The 19662-nt window shown below is 29.1% G+C and overlaps 1 protein-coding gene, 1 long non-coding RNA gene and 1 other non-coding gene across 3 annotated transcripts; 1 reads left to right on the forward strand and 2 right to left on the reverse strand.

Moving 5' to 3' along the window:
- Positions 1 to 1053: 1053 nt before the first annotated feature.
- On the reverse strand, positions 1054 to 1632 carry LOC125840750 (uncharacterized). Its single transcript, XM_049519724.1, has one exon. The coding sequence runs from the start codon at positions 1630 to 1632 to the stop codon at positions 1054 to 1056; it is 579 nt and encodes a 192-aa protein (XP_049375681.1).
- Positions 1633 to 16426: 14794 nt separating this feature from the next.
- LOC125840774 (uncharacterized) lies at positions 16427 to 17914 on the forward strand. The gene is made up of 2 exons (XR_007443758.1): positions 16427 to 16527; positions 17809 to 17914. It is a non-coding gene; the product is annotated as an uncharacterized LOC125840774 (long non-coding RNA).
- A 1063-nt stretch (positions 17915 to 18977) lies between these two features.
- On the reverse strand, positions 18978 to 19049 carry TRNAH-GUG (transfer RNA histidin (anticodon GUG)). The gene has a single exon. It is a non-coding gene; the product is annotated as a tRNA-His (tRNA).
- Positions 19050 to 19662: the final 613 nt, after the last annotated feature.

Consider the following 19662-nt stretch of genomic DNA (forward strand, 5'->3'; position numbering starts at 1 on the left):
TTTTAAAAAGGCGAATAACCTATAATTTTATTAATAAAAATTAAATAGTACAATTTGAGTTACAAATATTAATAGATGACCTAATCTACGCAGCCACTTTCTAGAAAGGATTCTGTTTGAATTATACCTCGAATTATCATACTAATATTTCAAGCTCCCAAGGAAGTCTTCTCTTAGATCATTTAACATTTCTCTAGTAACATGATCTGAAATTGGTTGATCGGCTAGTTCCTCCAATGTATCAATATTGTCGTTACTAAAATCTTGCAACATTTCATCAATATCACTTTGAAATTGGGTAGGTAAAGCTAGACGTTCATAATTCCTTCTCTCAGCATTAATTCAATCTCTAAATAATATTGATATCTCCAAGTTGTCTGATGCTAATGAATACATATGCTCTCTAATTTAAAATCTTGTTGGACTAAAAGCGTCCTCCGAAGCTACTGAAGATGCTTGAATAGCTAGTACATCTCGAGCCACCGATTGAAGTTTTGGAAATCCCTTGCCATGGTTATTCCACCAATCTAAAAGGTCAGGTTTACCTTGTGGATCCTTAATAGTTTCGGTTCACCGAATAAGATATGCATCAAAATCATTATTTTCATCAATAGCAAGACCAAGATAACTTTCTAGCATATCATTAATATTATCTTCATCATATTTACACCTACAAGTTTTAGGTTCTTCATTATGTACTACTTCATTTATTCTACGAGAATTATACAAGTCATACTATCTAAATTTAAATATATTTTTTCAACCATTCAGCAAAAATATATCTTCTTTTTTTTTGAAAAAATAAATGTTGTGAGTAGTCGAACAATACCATATAAAACAAAATGAAATAAAGAACCCAGAAAGTTCACCAGCAAAGTTTATATTTTCTACCTCAACTAAAGTTAATACAAAAGTAGATTTTTCTAACTCTTGGCTATAGATAAAAGATGTAAGACAGAAATCTAAACCTTTAGCTGAACTAGGTGCAGGAGCAAGAAGGATGAATTTTAGTACAAGTGACTATTTTCATGACTCGAACCTATGACCTGGTTGTCACACAGAGACAACTATTGAATTTGATGATTTTTTTCTTTTCTCAGCTTCTTCAATTAATCTCCTTATAAGTTTCTCCTCAGCATCTCTCAAGAACTTAAACTTTGGTGGAGGTGAAGATTTCATACTCTTAATTTCAGATTCAAATAAAGGATTGAAACTGAATTCTTGAGATTTAATAGGTGGTGAAGACAGAGGAGTAAGAATTAGTGCAATATCACTAAAACTTTTACTTTTCGAACATTTTCTACTTCCATCATCAGATTCCAAATCCTCTTTCGTTTCCTCTTTAATTGTAGAGAGGAATCGAAGGTTATATAGCCTCGTAAGTTCCGATTCTTCGTTATCTTCTCTGTATCCTTCCAATTTTATCAATGACGATGATGATGATGCACCTAACTCCAAATCTTGATCTTCTTGATTTCTTGTAACTTCTTGAGTGCCAATTTTGGTTAAACAATTAGTTTTTGAAAATCTTTTTCTTACCCATAACAAGTAGTACAATTCTGCAGCAAATACCATCACCATGCAACCAAAAAGGAAACTCAAACCAATGCCTAAACCACCAAAATATGTCATTTTGTTTTTAGATCTAAAATCAACAAAACTTTAATCAACACTTAAAACTACTAAAAAAAATGTAAAACTAAGAAACCCATTGAAGATTTTCATCAAATTAGCCAAAAAGAGCAAGCAATTATGATAAAATTGACAGCAAATTTATTTGTCTAAGGTTTTGGAGACATTTGAAGAAAACGAAAGGATGGATAATTAATACTTTAGTTGGGCTGTTCTACTTTTTACATAGATATTATCGATATTTAATGAGTTAAGAAAAAAGAAAAAATATTAAAGATGGTTCCTTAAAGATATACTCCTCTCCGTCCATTATTGTTTGTCAGGTATGCTAAAACTAGTTGTCCAAAATTAATTGTCAATTTAAACAATCAAGAAATAATTAGTCACTTTTTTTCAATTCTGCCCTTAATAATTAGATAACTATTGATGTCAAAAAATAGTCATTTTGAAGTTACAAGACTATTTTAATGTGAAAAAAGTTGTTTTTACAGTTTTCAAAAGTACAAATCATTTTAATAATGATTGATAGTAGGATTATATTAGTCAAATTGCACCTTATATTATTTTTTTTCTTTAGGGTTGTGCATGATTCTATCCTGACAAACAATAGTGGACGGAGGGAGTATATTTTTTTTTTTGAAAAAATAATTTTGAATTATTAAAGGCTTGTTTGGTCATGTATTTGGATTTCAAATTTGAAGTTTTGATTTGAGATTTGTGCTTGCTTATGACATTTGAACAAACTTTAACTTTAATTTGAAATTTTTTAATTTTAAATTTTAAATTCATATAAAAGGTGGAAATTCAATTTCAAGTTTGTGATTTCAATTTAAAAATAAAATTTGAAATCATAATATTCTTTTTTGCAGAAAAAAAAAAAACACGTAATTTGAAATTTTATAACCAAAAAATAATAATAATTTATGTTTGTTGTGAAGAAATTGTCTGTACGTACATGGGATAGGATTATGTTTTTTTTTAAAATAGCTAATTACTGCTATTTGATTTATTTGATTAGTTAATTGTTATAGATTATGTGTATTTGAAAGTGTATAATAATATATAATTGTAAATATTTATTTAAAAATGAATATGAGATATATAATCTGCTAATTAATAGAATATCTTAAAATATTCAAATATTTTATTATGAATGTGATTTGCTTATTTGGTAAAACTATATAAGAATTTGGAGAAATTTTAATAATTCTTACAAGTTGTGAGGTTTTCATTTTTTAAGAAAAAAAGATCTTACACCTTTTAAAATTTAAACTACGTGTTCAAATGAAATTTCAATCACAAGTTACCTTCTTCTCAATTCAATGATTATAAATCATGATTTCAAATAAAAGTCATTTTTGAATCATTTCAAATTCATATTTGACAACCTACTTAAGTATCGTAATTCATAGTATATTTAAATATGTAAAAAAAAAAAATTAAATTGAAAAATTTAAATAATTTAACACTTGTATTTCGAATTGTATCACATAAAATAAAACATATTGCAACATCTCATCCCTCCCTCCTTACCTGTCTTTTCTTCTTCTTCTTTAAAAAAATAATAATAACTTGCCTTTTTTATTATTTATTATACATAAATGTTATATCTTTTGTGTCAGTTTACCATTTGAATAGAAGAAACGGAAAAGGGTCAAAATTGCTCCTGAACTATGTGAAAGAGACCACTTATATCCTTCGTTACATTTTGGGATAAAAAATGCCCCTGCTGTTATCCTAAGATACCACAAATACCCTCAAGAGTTAACATCCCAAATTTTTATTGACATGGCAAGCCATGTGGGACTAATCCTTCCACCTAGTGTTGCCAATTAGGATTCACTACAAAGGAACTAGACCTATAGCGGCGACAACAATCGCCACAAAAGCCAAGAAAATCGTCACTAAAAGTTTTTAACTTTAAATTTTAATTTTGTGTTTTTCTTCTTCATTGTTTTTAAAAAAACAAAAAATGATATCGATTAAGTAGGAGTTTGAAGACACTGTATGTTTTATTTTTATGTCATATGTAAATTTATAAAATGTACAATGATGCATTATATAGTAGGAGATTTGAATCGAGAAGTAATTTTGATGATTTTTCGTAATAATATTGGATGTTTTTAATACTGATATTGCAAGTTATTTATTTTAGAAAATTAGGTTGCAATCGAAAATTAATTATCATATTTTTTTGTTGAAAAAATAGGTTTTACTAGCGAATGGTTGTTGGAGCGTTAGTCGCCACTAAAAATCACTCATAACCTTTAGTGGCAATATTTTGAGAATTTGTGGCGACAAGGTCAAGTTCTTTTGTAGTGAATCTTAGTTGGCAATGCTTAGGTGGAGGGATTAGTCCAATGTGGCTTGCCATGTCACTAAAAATTTAGGGTGTTAACTCTTGAGGGTATTTGTGGTCTCCTGGGATAACGGCGGGGGTATTTTTTATCCCAAAATGTAATGGAGGGTATAAGTGGTCTATTTCGCATAGTTCAGGGGCAATTTTGACCCTTTTCCGTAGAAGAAATAAAGATCTCTTGTATTATTATTACAAATTTCATGTGTTATTTTTTTTATTAATCTCATGTTTAAAAGTCATAAAACTAAAATATAACAAATTGTAAAATCAAATCTTAAGAGAAATTATATTTTTACGAAACAAATTTCTTAAAAAGGAGAAAAACAATTATTTATTTAATAAAAAAAAATTAAAAAAAATTCCATAAATATTACTTTTCATTTATCATATCCTATCTATCTTCTCCCCACCTCATCCCCACCACCTCATGCCCCTAGAGAAAACGGAATAAATTAAAGGAGAGGGAAGACTCCAGCCACTTCCTAATTTGTCCAAATTAGCTTCTTTTGGGACCCATGAATGCCAGAGTTTAATGTTGTTAGAGTATCATGATCATGAAATTGATATCAAAGAGTGATAAGGATAATATAGTCAAATTGTTAAAAGAAATATGAAAAGATTTTATAACGTCTTAAAGCTATTTTTTTTTAAAACAAATAAATGAATCTTCAAACAGAAAGAGTATATTTTTATTGATATTTTGTCAAATAAATGAAATTTAATATGAATAAAAAATATATTTGTTAAATAAAAAAAGCCATATAAATTAAGATAAAAAGAATAATATTTTGTGAAAATCATGAAAAATAATAAAAATACGACAAGCAAAATAATTCTTAGAAAATAAAATGATAGTAGAAAGTATATATTGCTTTTAAGATTTGAACTCTTAAATTCACTTTATGTAACTAATTATTGTTGGACATCCCTATAACGACCTGTTGCCGTCGTTATGGAAAAGCCAATGGGGAAAGAATTTGGGCTGGAAAATTTTTGAGTAGAAATTTGGAAATTTCTAGCCTAGGCGAGACTCGGACGAAATCTGAGTCAGGTGAGGTCTAGGGAAATCCGATAATGGATGGGGGATTTAATAATGAGTTTGATCACGTGAGTGGATAGCCAAGACGTTAAGGAGCATGTACGGCTTTACGGAATCGAATTCGAGCGAGTAGAACTCCCGAAACTAATCTTGGCGTGAAAGGGTAGTTTTAGAACATCAAGGGTTGAAAGTGTGTTGCGAAATGAGAGTTTGGAACTCAAATTCCGAGTTTCTGTCTTCTTTCAAACCGCCGGGGTGGGGTTAATTCCTCCAGGGAGGGGACGCTGTAGCAGGATGGGGCCCGTTGTGGCAGGCCAATCGCGATTTAAATCGGAGAAAAACCCTAAAAACATTATTTTCTGTAAAACTTCGTTCTTAAGAGCTAAGGGACGACCCAGGGCAGTTTCTTATCAAATTCTCGCGCTAAAGGTAAGTTAATTACTCCCTTAATTCGTATTTCGATTCTTAGAACTTAGAATCCTTGTTAATTATCATTGGGGTAGGGTTTTGGCCTAAGTTAATATAGAAAAATCCCTAGTTGAGCATTGGGATCGTGGGTTTTGCCTTGGGTTGATATTTTGATATAATGTGGGTAAATTAGGCCTTGTTTATTAATCCTTGCATTAATTACTTATTTTAGACCAAGAACAAGCTGAAAGACTCCGAAAAGGGAAGGCTTAAATTTCTTAGGAGTATTCAGGCTTGGTTTTGAGGTAGGTGATGGTTCTACTTCTTGCCGTGTTATATATGCTTGTTAATTGCTCCATTGTATGCATGCATGTGAATATGGAAACATGAATCAAACTTAAGGAAATGATTAAGTATGAACAATTACATGCCTTGAACTTGTTACTTGACTGTGTGACTATGTGCACTGTTCATTATGGGTGTGATTGTGACTGTGGTTGTGCTGACTGGACCGGGTGTCATGTTCTGACACATATATTGGACCGGGTGTCACATTCCAACATATATATTGGATTGGATGTCATGTTCCGACACACACACACACACACACACACACACATATATATATATATATATATATATATATATATATATATATATTGAATCGGGTATCACGTTCCGACACACTAACAGTTTGGGTGTGGGTTCCACGAGAGAACCACTTGTGATTATTACATTTATATTTACCGTCATTATTATTGGGAAATTGTATGTTGCTCCTAAAATGATAATTGAATTATGCATTATGTATATGTGTGTCTACTGTGTTGTAATTACTTGCTTATATTTCGTTGACTGGAGTAGTCGCATGATCCTACCAGTACACCGTAGTTTCATGTACTGATATTGCACTTACTCTTTCTTTGTTGAGTACAGGGCATCTTCAGGAGACTACTGACAGACCTTAGTTAGGAGATCATTGACCGAGACCGGATTCAAGGGTGAGCCAATTCTTCCAGGCTGCCATTGACCCATCATTAGTTTAGTCCATTCTTTTCGGACTCAGACTATATGTTCAGATTTTGTTTAGGTTTAGTTTTCGGGGTTGCACCCCTTTTCTTAGACTTGTTGATTAGTAGAGTTTTGGTAAAATGACTTTCAGGTTCTAGGGGTTGAATTTCTGCGAGGGTTATGCGTAGTTGTTTTTGTTAAACTTTCGGAGCTTATGTTTAGTTTTCGGGGTTGCACCCCTTTTCTTAGACTTGTTGATTAGTAGAGTTTTGGTACAATGACTTTCAGGTTCTAGGGGTTGAATTTTTGCGAGGGTTATGCGTAGTTGTTTTTGTTAAACTTTCGGAGTTTATGGAAACTCCATATTTAATTTGTCATTTAAACCTACTTCTGTATCTTTAAATGATTTAGTTTTCCTTAAGTTGCTTAGTCGGGTTGTATTATTGGTTCTCCCATTGGAGGGTTAGTGTGGGTGTCAATCACGACGGTCTGGGTCGTAACAATCCCAAAATAATATATTGTTGGACGGGGAGTATTATAGTTCAACTATTTATAAAAAAGAATGACATATAAAAAAGAACGAAAAAAGTATATTTAATTTAAAAATATTCTTAACTAAATAATATTGTACTAAAAAATGGAACCACTAACTAGAATTAAATCCCTTGCTCCCTTTTTCTGTTCCGCCGAACTAATTTAGATCAAGAATTGAAAATAATTAAAGTGAGCTTATTAATTTTGGTCAAAGTTGGTGCTTCAATTTGTACTCTTTGAGTCTTTATGATGGAAGGGAGACTACTCAATTATTTATGCCTGTTTTCTTAGGTTGCTTCATTTATTGATATTGCAAGGAAATTAAAGTTAGGAATATAAAGGATATTAAATTTAGGACAAAGAATTGGCATGTTTTAATTACATTAACAATTTTGAATTTTTGAGTATTACTCCATCTGTTTACTTTTATTTGTCACATTTTGACTTGGTACACCCATTAAGAAGATAATTATTGATATACGTATTTTACCAAACTATCCTCTATTAAATGATGTCTTGAAAAATGATTTGAAAAATAAGTATTTAATGCTAAGGACAAAACATGAAAAAAATTATTGTTGTTTCTTGATTTGTCAAAAGTGACAAGTAAAAATGAAAATCCATTTAGAAATAAGTGATAAAAAAAAGTGAACGGAGAAAGTATATTGAACTTTTCCTATTAGAAAGAAGAACAAGTGCCCGATGATTATATATTACTCCCTCCATCCAATAATAGTTGTCCACTATACTATTTTGGAATGTCCAACAATAATTGTCCACTTTATGAAATCAATTGATAGTTTTACACTTAGGGGTCCTTTGGTCTGATGGATAAGGATAACTAATCCAGGATAACCTGTTCCCAACCAAACGGTTTGATTGGTTGCAAAGATTGGAATAACTTATCTCACTAATAATATTAAGTACTTGAATAAGTTATCTCCCCCCCCCCCCCACCCCACCCCCACCCCCACCCCCATCAAGTGGTATAGTAATTCCGAAATTAGATATATAAATGACGAATATATCTCTTTATACTCTATTTATACCTGACTTTTCACATTTATGTATAACTATTTTTTTAAGTCTTCAATCTCCTTAATCTTAAATAATTCTTTAACAAAAAAAACTCATTACTAAAAAAAATATTATGTAATACAAAATTATAGTACATATCTTATTATAAATTTGTTTTTTCACTAAGTAAATATATTAGCACATGTCCTCCCAATCCCCCCCCCCCACCCCCCATTCTATATTATTTTTTAATACCATGTATAATAATATTCACTACTCTTTATTTTTATGATAATTCTTCATATTTTTCCATTAAAAACTACACTTTATAAATATAGTTTTAATTTATGAATTTATTTGATTAATTCGTATCTTTATTTATATTTTGATTTCTCACAATCCTCTTTTACTTTAACAAACTTAAGAGGAAAAAAATATTTTTAAGCTAAATAAAAAAAAAGTTTTATTTTTAAATACATACGGTACCATCGTGGGAATGCACACACAAAATAGTTAAGCTAAATAAGATGAAAGTTTTATTTTTAAAAAAATGGATAATTAAAGCTTGCAAAGAAACTATAAAAAAAAAAAAACTAAATAAAGTGAAGGGTAATTTTGTAAACAAACAACTTGTTCTTAAAATTTATGCAATGCAATATTATTTTAAGTAAAACAAACCAAACACTCAATAAAAAAATAATCTCAGCATAACTTATTCCATCATAACTAATCCCAACACAACTTATCACGTCATAACTAATCTCATCATAGCTTGTTTTCAAACCAAATGACTCATTAATTAGTTCCTAATTTATCCTTATTATTAATTATAGTCATTTTTTTATTACTTTTTTCAAGACATTATATTTATTATATTCAAAGGGTGATATAGTAAAATTACCCTTCTATTTATATTTTTTTTTCAAATTAAAATTTCTATCAAAATATTCTTTTGTGTACTTTGCCTTTGATTTTTTCAAACTAGCATGGATTGTATCTATAAAAATGGAAATTCTCTCTCCTAGCTTAAATGGGATAATTTTTGCTTGGTCTGGACATGATTTCAGCCTCTGTAATTGATCAGGAGTCACTTGAAATAACGTCGGCGATTCTTTCTTTGACATCGCCATCACCTTCCAGCGTTTCTCACCACCGCCGGTCAAGAAGGAGGGGAAGATTTCTAATGGCTAAGGAGGAGAAGATTTCTCCAATCATTTCTATTTTTTATGTGGAGACACGATATAATAAAAGATTAACAAGTAAAAAGACATTAAGAAAAACAAATTGATACAACTAAAAGACATATGTATTTGAATTGTTCATGCTTATTCTTTAACTTTCTCTTTGGACTTGTACTAAAGAGTAATAAATATGTTGATATATGACCTTCATTAAGTAAATAATTTGGTATTCAAGAAATATCGAATACCAAATGGTACTAATGTCTCATATTAAACTCAAACCCAAATACCAAAATTCTAAAATTTTACTTTCAAATACCATATCAAATATCGAATTATCAATTATCAAATTACCAAAATATTTAATTCAATTCAATAGTTTAATTTTTGATATTTTATTATATATTAGAAGCGTTAATAATCACATTTGATGTAACGCGTCAAGTTTTGAATAGATAATAATGTAGTCAATGCTTGCCCCATATCAGATGTGCATAAAGCTGAAAATAATAATGTTACAATAGCTGCATTGATAGCAACTCTTTTAGTTACATGCATACTTGTGCATTTTCAATTAGATAGCTCCAAGAAAAGGACTAATATAATTAATAGTATAATAATGTTACAATAGCTGAAAATAATAATGTTACAATAGCTGCATTGATAGCAACTCTTTTAGTTACATGCATACTTGTGCATTTTCAATTAGATAGCTCCAAGAAAAGGACTAAAATAATAAATAGTATAGACGAGAAAAATATCTTTAAACTTGAGATGCTATGTATCAAATATTTATATACATCAAATAAATAAATGCATACTATGTATTTATTAATAATTAATAAATAAATAAGAAAAACATAATTAATTAGCTATATATAATACGTGTGTGTAAGCAGAGAGAGAATCAAATTTAATTCTTCGCTTTTACAGAGACTTAAAAAAAAAACAGAAACAAGTTTGAGGAAAAAAAATCCTTTAATAGTCAATCATTCGTGAATTGTCTAATATTTATGAATTTTGAATGAATAATATGGTGAATTCACCATATATCTCTCTCTAAATATATAAAACTATATAAAATAAAAAGGAGCAAGTTTGTGATACGTTTACTAGGTGGGGGTGGGGTGGGGGAATCCCTTAGTAGCCAATCATTTATCTTATATTTATAAATTATCAAATGAACAACGAAAATTGAATCCATGTGTTGTGGATTCACGGTGTATATATACTCACTTCATTAAATTATTTAATCATTGATAAATTGATAGAGTATGGTTTAATGTAAACATTGGATTTATCACATCGATATTGTCAATTTAGTTGGTTATTTTTTTAAAAAGATTACCTAAACGATCAATTTAGAATCCATTTGGATTGACTGAAAAAAAGTAGTTTTTATGTTTTAAAAAAAATAAAATTGTAAAGGTACCTTTTAACGATACTTTTTTTACCATTTATAGCAATACTATAATAAATATGATATATGTATTAAAAGTGAATTATGTATACAATATATTTGTATTATAACTGTTTTACAATATATTATGTTTGTTTGGTAAGAAATGGACACATTGTGTTAAAATGTGTGATAAATGTATTATCCATCAATAAAACTTTTATTATATGTGTTTTATAAATTATTCTCTGTAATATGTATTAAAACTGTCTTATAAATGTATTAAAATTGATCAAGTGAAAAAAAAGTGTTATTGCTATAAATGATAATATTTTCTTAATATAGTATATTTATGTAAGTTTCCCAAAAAAAGTCAAACTTAAAATAATTTTTAAGTCAAAAAATAAAAAAATAAGGAGAGTCTTACTTTATCACTCAGAAATAAGCTACAATAATTAATAACGTATCATACATCTTTTCTTGATTAGAATTCTTACATTCAAATTAATACCATGTGAATCTGATATACACTAATGACTAATCTATATTATGATACATTCATACAAATCACTGATAAATATTCATTTGTTGATAATTATACATTCATACAAAAATAACACTACATATATCTAATATTTAATAATGACCACAAGATACATTACAGAGGCGAGCATGAACCTTGATTTGTAATATATCCACTGTGAATTGATACGATAGAGAAAAAGAATGGAGAAATATATTGTTTTTGATACTACGTCTGGTGTCATTTTATGTGTCGAAGGTTTAGAAAAGGATGCACAAACTCTTGCTATGGTTGAATCAATAATTGGTGATTCATGTTATATATATCATAATTGAAAGTAACAAATTACATAACTAATTCAAACAATACAAAGGTGAAGGAAAGACAATTGTATAGGGATAAAACAACGCTTGTCTCTGTAATGTATCGAATCTCCAGATTTTCCTCAACTCATCGATCTCCAAGCTGCAATGGTTGATTCAACATTCACAAAAGAAATATTTTGTCCAACAACTATTTCATCACTTATGTATCGTTCATAACTCACCTCACTTTTTCAAATTCTTGAATGTCTCAACAAAATAGAGATATTCATGATGTATCAACTCAATTTTTCAATGATTTTGAATCGAAGTTAAAAAGTTTTTGACAATTTGAGTGAAGAAATTTGAAATTTGAATTGTTTGAAGTTGTTATGTGTTGAGAGAGATTGATTAACAGTGACAACAATTGCGTGATTTATGAATTTGATATTTAATGTTACGTTTCTTTTTTTTTAAGCGCAACATAAACGATTTTGTTCCTTGTTTTAGAGTAATAGACATATATTTATTATATCAGAATTAATGTATCCGGAGTGTGACTCATATATCTGGAAGGTACAAATTTTAAGAAATTATTGTAATTACTAAAAGAGTAGAGATAAAATATAATTTGTTCCTTTTTTTTTAGGGAAAATTAACAATTAAGTCATAATACCTAATATAATTAGTTAAAATAACAATACTTTAAAATATTTATTTAAAATGACAGAATGACAATATTTTTATAAAATAATATGTATTCAGATTTTAGTATTTAAAATTAATTTTATTTATGAAAAGAGTTCTATATTGGGCCAAATTATATACCAATAACCGTTTAAAAAGAAATTTTTTTAAAACCAATACCCATTAACCTTCTTCTTCACCATTCACGTTTCTTCCCCACCTTTCACGTTTCTTCCCCTCCTTCCACGTTTCAAGATTATCTTTCTTCAAGGTGCTCAATTATTGTTCATCAAGAAATTTTCTCTATTGTTAAACGACATCTCTTTATTAATTCAAGCAGATTTCTCGATTTGCAAGGTAATTTCCATTATCTATTTTGATTTATTTTGATTTGATGTTTAAATCACCGATTCTATATATTACGAATTTACAATCGAATTTTCCAATTTTTATGTGATTGTGTTTAGATATTCATCAAATAGTTATGATATTCTACATATTACAGAGTTATTGCTCTGTGTATTTGTGGCTACTTGTTGCTAGTGACCCGTGAATATTTTGCATGAGTTGACAGAGAGCTTGAGGCATAAGTTCTTATAATATATATTTCAAACGTAGCTTTGGGCTTCCATAATAGTCTATATGGACCTAATATATTAGTTGGGTTGTAACAATTTTTTGGATAAATTGTACATTTCATCAAACATGTTGAGATATAAGAGTGGGAATTACGGCAAGAGAATACAACATGACTCACAAAAAGTTTTACTTTATTCGGGAAAAAAGAGTTTGAATTACAACTTGTGTTATGGAGAATTTAGCTGAAAAAAATAGTTTAAATTAAGTAGTTTGTTGGACTGACTGTATTCATTCTATCTATATATTAAAAAGTTTCACATTTTTTGTTTTTACATTGTATTTCAATCTCAATTAGTATACCAACATGTTTGTATTTCCTTCTTAATTTGTATTCATTCTAACTGTATGCTCACAATTTTGTATTTTATTTGGGTATTTTTTCTGTATTTCAATCTCAATTTATATGTGAACAAGTTTGTATTTCTCTTTTGTTTTGTATTCAACCTAATTGTATACCAACAAGTTTTGTATTTTATGTGCCTACTTTACCTTTCAAAGTCACTTTGTATTTCAAATGAAGAGAGTATTTCTTTTGTATTCACAACTTTATATTCAATCTCACTTTGTATTTTTATCTCACTTTTGTATTCATATATTGTTGTATTCAACATACAGTTCATGATCGATTAGTTTGTATTTTACCTTTCAAAGTCACTTTGTATTTCAAATGAAGAAAGTATTTCTTTTGTATTCATAACTTTATGTTCAATCTCACTTTGTATTTATAACTTTGTATTTTCATCTCACTTTTGTATTCATATATTGTTGTATTCAACATATAGTTCATGATCGATTAGTTACATTAACTTAATGGGATACAAATTATTGTATGCATTCAAGCAGAAAAAAATAGCTACTAAAGTAAAAAATAATAATTTCATTTGTTATACATCATAATTTGGATACAAAATGTCCGAAAAAAACTATAAATCCCAATACATACAAAGATTTCACTGGTTCAATAAAAAAAAATACTCTTGTACTCGACATATACAAATATACCTGATTGTTTTTCGATTGTTCATTGGATGTGACAAATTTATAGTCGTCAATTTTGAAAAATTCTGTTTCAAAAATATGCCATATTCGACTTGAAGAAGCTTTGAAAGTTATCAGATGAATGATTCGGAAGACAAACTAAATTATTTTAATTTTTTTTTTTGATCTTCTTAAGAAGAAAGCAAAAAGAATGCTCGACAAAAAGATGACTATTTATGCTCTTTTCAAAACGTAACTAATTTGTATTTAAAATCTTTTTAACCTTTTTTGAATTTTTTTGTTCCATGATTTTCTTTATTCTGTTATTAATTATTTGTATTCTTTCAAATTAATCAAAATAAAATAAATACATAACTAATCCCAGAACAAACTAAAATAATGACATTTTTAATAAATAATGAAAATGTTGCTAAGGAGTCCCACTTAAAGCTAAAATATTGTTGTTTTGAAAATTTTCCCTGGAAAATTAGCAATTAAGTCATAATATCTAACATAATTAGTCAAAACAACAACACTTTAAAATATTTATTTTAAATGGCAGAATGACAATATTTTTATAAAATAATATGTATTCAGATTTTAGTATTTAAAATTAATTTTATTTATGGAAAGAATCCTATATTGGACCAAATTATATATTAATAACCGTTTAAAGAAAAAAATTAAACCAATACACATTAACCTTTTTTCAACTCCATTCACGTTTCTTTCCCACTTTTCACGTTTCTTCCCCACCTTTCACGTTTCAAGTTTATCTTTCTTCAAGGTGCTAAATTGTTGTTCATCAAGAAATCTTCTTTATTGTTAAATGAAATCTATTTATTAATTCAAGCAGATTTCTCGATTGGCAAGGTAATTTCCATTATCCATTTTGATTTATTTTGATTTGATGTTTAAATCACCGATTCTATATATTACGGATTTTCAGTCGAATTTTTCAATTTTTATGTGATTTTGTTTAGTTATTCATCAAATAGTTATGATTTTCAATTTTTTCAATTTGTTTTGTGATTTTCTTTTAATTTTTCAGATTTTGGAGAATCTAGAAATTCATATGTATGTTTATTTTGTTTGATATTTAATACATTCTAATTTTTGATAATTTCGAAATTCAAATTATCAAAAATTTTATTTTCATATTTGAGATTTAGTAGATTGTAGTAACTGCATTAGCACACATACATCATTTATTGTTTGATTTTTTTATACATTCATATTTAATAATTTCGAATTTTGCTTATAGGGTTACTAATGCACAAGTGAATACGGATTCAGATTCGGTTTTGATGGAAAATAATCGGAAAAAAAACATAGTAGATGAAGAAGAAGAAGAAAGACAAAGTCAAATAAGAAGGTTACAAAATTATATTCATACCACAATTGTATTCATATTAATTTTTGTTTGTCAATTGTTTTTCTTTTACTCATCATTTGTATTTTTATTTTAAAATATTGTATTTCTTTTTTAGTTTGTAGTAATTTAAAGAGTTATATAATGTATTCGTCACAATTCTATATATTATGATTGAATACATAATTTATAGAATTGTGACGAATACATTATAAGAAGGGAAATGAAAACTTATTGGTATTCATTTTTTCGTTTGAAATACAAAATCATATTGAAATACAACCTGATATTTGAAATACAAACTTAGTAAGACATATTTTGTATTTTATTTGGCTAAAGCAATATCATTTTATGAATACATAATATATAAAATAGTGCGACGAATACATCACAAGAAGGGGAGTACAAAATTATTGGTATTCATTCTGCGTTTGATATACAAAATGATATTGAAATACAACCTGATATTTCAAACAAAAACTAAGCTAGAAAATACTTTCTGCAAATTTAAAGTGAAATAATAATATAACAAAATTGAATATTGAAATATAAATACAATTTATTTTTGAATAAACTTATTCTATGTATTATATATGTATTCATCGCAACTGTATTTTTCAATATCATTTCGATCTACAACTAATTTGTATTTATATTTTGGTATATACTACACAACTACCTTTATTTTGTACTTGAACTAGAATGTCAAAGAGTTGTATTTATCATAAATCAATACCAACATTTTTTGTATTTTAAATTAGTTATACATATCATTAGGTATTCGAATACATAAGAAGTTCAAACATTTAAATATCCAAAACAGAGGGCATTAGATATTTTCCAACACTTCCACTCATATAAGATATAAAATACAAACTACTGCTTTCAAAAAAAAAATTGAAATTCTTAAGAACAAAGAAAAAAACGCTAAAAAGAAAAATGACAACATATACTCTTTCAAAAACGTAACTGATGTTAAATTTTTTTTTAAAAAACCTTTTTTGAAATTTTTTGTTCCATGATTTTCTCTATTCATTTATTAATTATTTGTATTCTTTCAAATTAAAAATAAATACATAACTCAATCCTTAACAAATTAAAATTTTGACATTTTAAATAAATAGTGAAACTATTGCTAAGGAGTCCCATTAAAAGCTAAAATATTGTTGTTTTGAAAAATTTTCCTTTAATAATCAAATCTTAGGTCCTCAGGTGGACCTATTTTATTAATAATCCGCAAAAAACAAACGGAAAACAGGCCCAAACCGCCTGATCCAAAAAACAATGTTTCCTAATTATCTAAAAAACCACTAGACATAGTTAAAGAGTACTCTGTACTTTCCTTCTTATGTGATGTTTCTTTTGAGCTGGAATCGGCATCTTCAAGCAAGCTCCATCCTTGATTGTTGTTAGAATGTCTCTATCTATCGTCTTCCTTAGCCTCTGGTGAGTCCAGAATTTTCATTTCCTTCTCGCCCTGTTTTGTCAGATTTAGGGTGTGTTTGGTATGAAGGAAAACATTTTTCGGAAAATGTTTTCCAATTTTCTCATGTTTGGTTGGGCTAAATGTTTTGGAAAATGTTTTCCAAATCAACTCATTTTCCTCAAATTTAAGGAAAATGACTTCCCTTCTAAACTTAAGGAAAACATTTTCCAAAACTCTCTTCCAACTTCAAATTACAATTATATTTTTGTTGAAAAAATTAATTTATTTTGTCCCTTCCCTCAAACCACCCCCAACCAACCCTCCCCCCCCCAAAAAAAATAAAAAAAAATAAAATTTTAAAGCTTGTTTTTAAATTCAATTTTTTTACCCAAAGCTTGTTTTTAAATTCAATTTTTTTACCCCACCCTCACCCCTACCCCCACCCCCTCCCAAAAAAATATTAAAATTTTTTTTTAAAAGATATTTCTAATTTCAATTTTTTATTATTTTACCCCCTACCCACCTCCTACCCAGCCCCCCACCCACCCACCCCTAACACTCCCCCCCCCCAAAAAAAAAATAAAATTAAGTTTGTTTTTAAAAAATATTCTCAACTTCAAAAATTCATTTTTTTATCCTACCTTTGACCCCCACCCCCACCAGCCCCCCTCCCCCCCACAAAAAATTTAAGTTTTTTTTAAAAAAATATTTTTAATTTCAAAATTTCATTTTTTCACCCCTAGAACCCCCACCCACCCACCCCCTACCAAGCCCCCACCCCCCCTCCCCAAAAAAAAAATAAAAAAATTTCAAGTTTGTTTTTTAAAAATATTTTCAATTTCAAAATTTCATTTTTTCACCCCTACCCTTGACCCCCACCCACCCACCCCCTTACCAGCCCCCCCCCCCCCCCCCCCCCAAAAAAAAAAATTTAAGTTTGTTTTTCAAAAATATTTTTTCAACTTCAAAATTTCAATTTTTCACCCCTACCCTCGACCCCCCCCCCTCACCCACTCCCTACCACCCCCACCCCCACCCCCCAAAAAAAATTTAAGTTTGTTTTTAAAAACTATTTTCAATTTCAAAAATTATTTTCTACTCTAGTAAAAATAAAAAATATTTCTCAAAAATATTTTTCATTCATAAATCAAACACTAAAAATTTTTTCCGGAAAATTTTTTCTACTCACCAACCAAACATGAGAAAATAAGTCAAAAATCAACTTGTTTTCCAGGAAAACATTTTCTAGGAAAACATTTTCCTTCATACCAAACACACCCTTAATATCTTGTTGTCTCCAGGTGATGGATTGAAATTGAAGCTCACTGTTGACTCTGGACTGTGGTGGTGGGACGCAAGACCCCTCTTTCTGGTGAAGCTTTTGGTAGCTATGGGAACTAGCTAGGTTAGGATCTTGTCCTGATAGATCAAAGTGTTCTTTTTTTCTCTCGGCATATAACTATTGGGGTCCCTTTTATGATTCTCTACATATGTATCTTTTTCCTTCCCCTGCTTTTGCTTTTCTGTTTCATTGGCTGTTTATTCTTCGTGTCCTAATCCTAAGGTTAGGAATTTGAGCCTTGTCCATGTTTATGTGTTTCCTTATATGTGCTGGTAGCTCATAAAAACTGTGATATTCCTTTGTGTCTTGTGTGTCGTCTACAACTTCATTAGCTAATGAATCTGCCACTGTGTTTCCTTCTCTATAGATATGCTTTATGTTTGCTTGTATTAGTTGCATTTGGATCCTTATTCATTCTATCATCTCTATAAGGTCCCATGGCACCTTCCATTCCCTCTCAATCATCATTTTCAATGTGAGGGAATCTGTTTCAATCGTTACATCCTTTAGATTAATGGACTGACAAAACCCCAAAGCTTCCTTAATAGCTATAGATTCTGCTTCTGTATTTGTGGCTATACCTATTCCTCTTGCTGCACCATATATCAGATCTCCAAAGTCCAAACTCATCCCTTACACAGAAAGCAAGTGCACTCATCCCTGGATTTCCCCTACACGCCCCATCAGTGTTGCATTTCACCCTATCCCTTGCTGGAAATTTCCAAGTAACACAATAATAGTGTAATCTTGGTTTGTATTTCTTCAATAAGTTAACCATGTGAGGCCAATCCTCCTTTCCTATCTTCATCCAAGGGTATAAGCTTTTGAGTAGTTCCTAATCATGTCTTGTACTTGCCATATCATGTTATTCAAAGTCACATTTCCTCCATGCTTGATACTGTTTCTCCTTTTCCATATAATCCACATTATGAATGCTGGCATTGCTCTGTATACTGCCTCCAGCTTTGGTGTTGAGTGAATATTCTACCATGTGTTTATGAGCTGTTTTAAATTCATATAATTTGTTCCTTACACTATGAGATTCTTAAAATTTTTATAATTATTTTCCCTAAAAAAAAGCCCAAAATGAAAATGTGAAGGAACATAAAAAATAATGATTTGAATTTGTGTGGCTGCTGGGATTCGAGCCCAGGTCTCCACGGCCACAACGTGGAATTCTCACCACTAAACTACAGCCACAATGATGAGCCATACTGTACGGTAATTACATAACTCAATAAAGTTGGGAGTGTAGCTCAGATCATAGAACATATGTTAAGAATATACCAATTTCAAAATAAATTATATTTGAAACTCATAATTTCTAAATTATACTCAATAAATTTTGTAATAAAAACCTAAACTATACAAATTAAATTAACTTCTGAACCCGCCTTCGATGTGGAAAAAAATTTCACTTAATTTCTTTCTAGGAAACTGAAATTTATGAGTAAGAACTCTTGTTCCACTTGTAATGTTCCTCACATTAATATTCAAAACTTTTAAAAAATATTTAAAGTCAAACAATTTGTGTTGATAGAACCATATAATAGTATTTTTCGTTTGCTGTTATGCTTTTAGTTTTAGGATGCTAGCTTTTTTTTCTTTTTCTTTTTAGCTTGATAATGAAATTGTTCGTTACTTCAGATTATACGATTTTTGTAACAATGTTAAATCGTTCTCATGTGATCTACAACTTACGAGGTTAAGTTGTGAAAGTAGTCATCCTTACTTGCATTAGAATAGACTGTCTACATCATATCTCTTTATGTACAACTCTTCTTCAAATCCTGCATAAACGCGAGATTCTTTA

The sequence above is a fragment of the Solanum verrucosum genome, unplaced genomic scaffold, assembly GCF_900185275.1.
Source record: "Solanum verrucosum unplaced genomic scaffold, falcon-dt-bn FXZP01000187.1, whole genome shotgun sequence".
In the NCBI taxonomy this organism is placed as follows: Eukaryota; Viridiplantae; Streptophyta; class Magnoliopsida; order Solanales; family Solanaceae; genus Solanum; species Solanum verrucosum.

Excerpts from the sequence above, each read along its gene's own strand:
- LOC125840750 (XM_049519724.1), bottom strand. The coding sequence starts at position 1,632 with ATGACATATTTTGGTGGTTTAGGCATTGGTTTGAGTTTCCTTTTTGGT.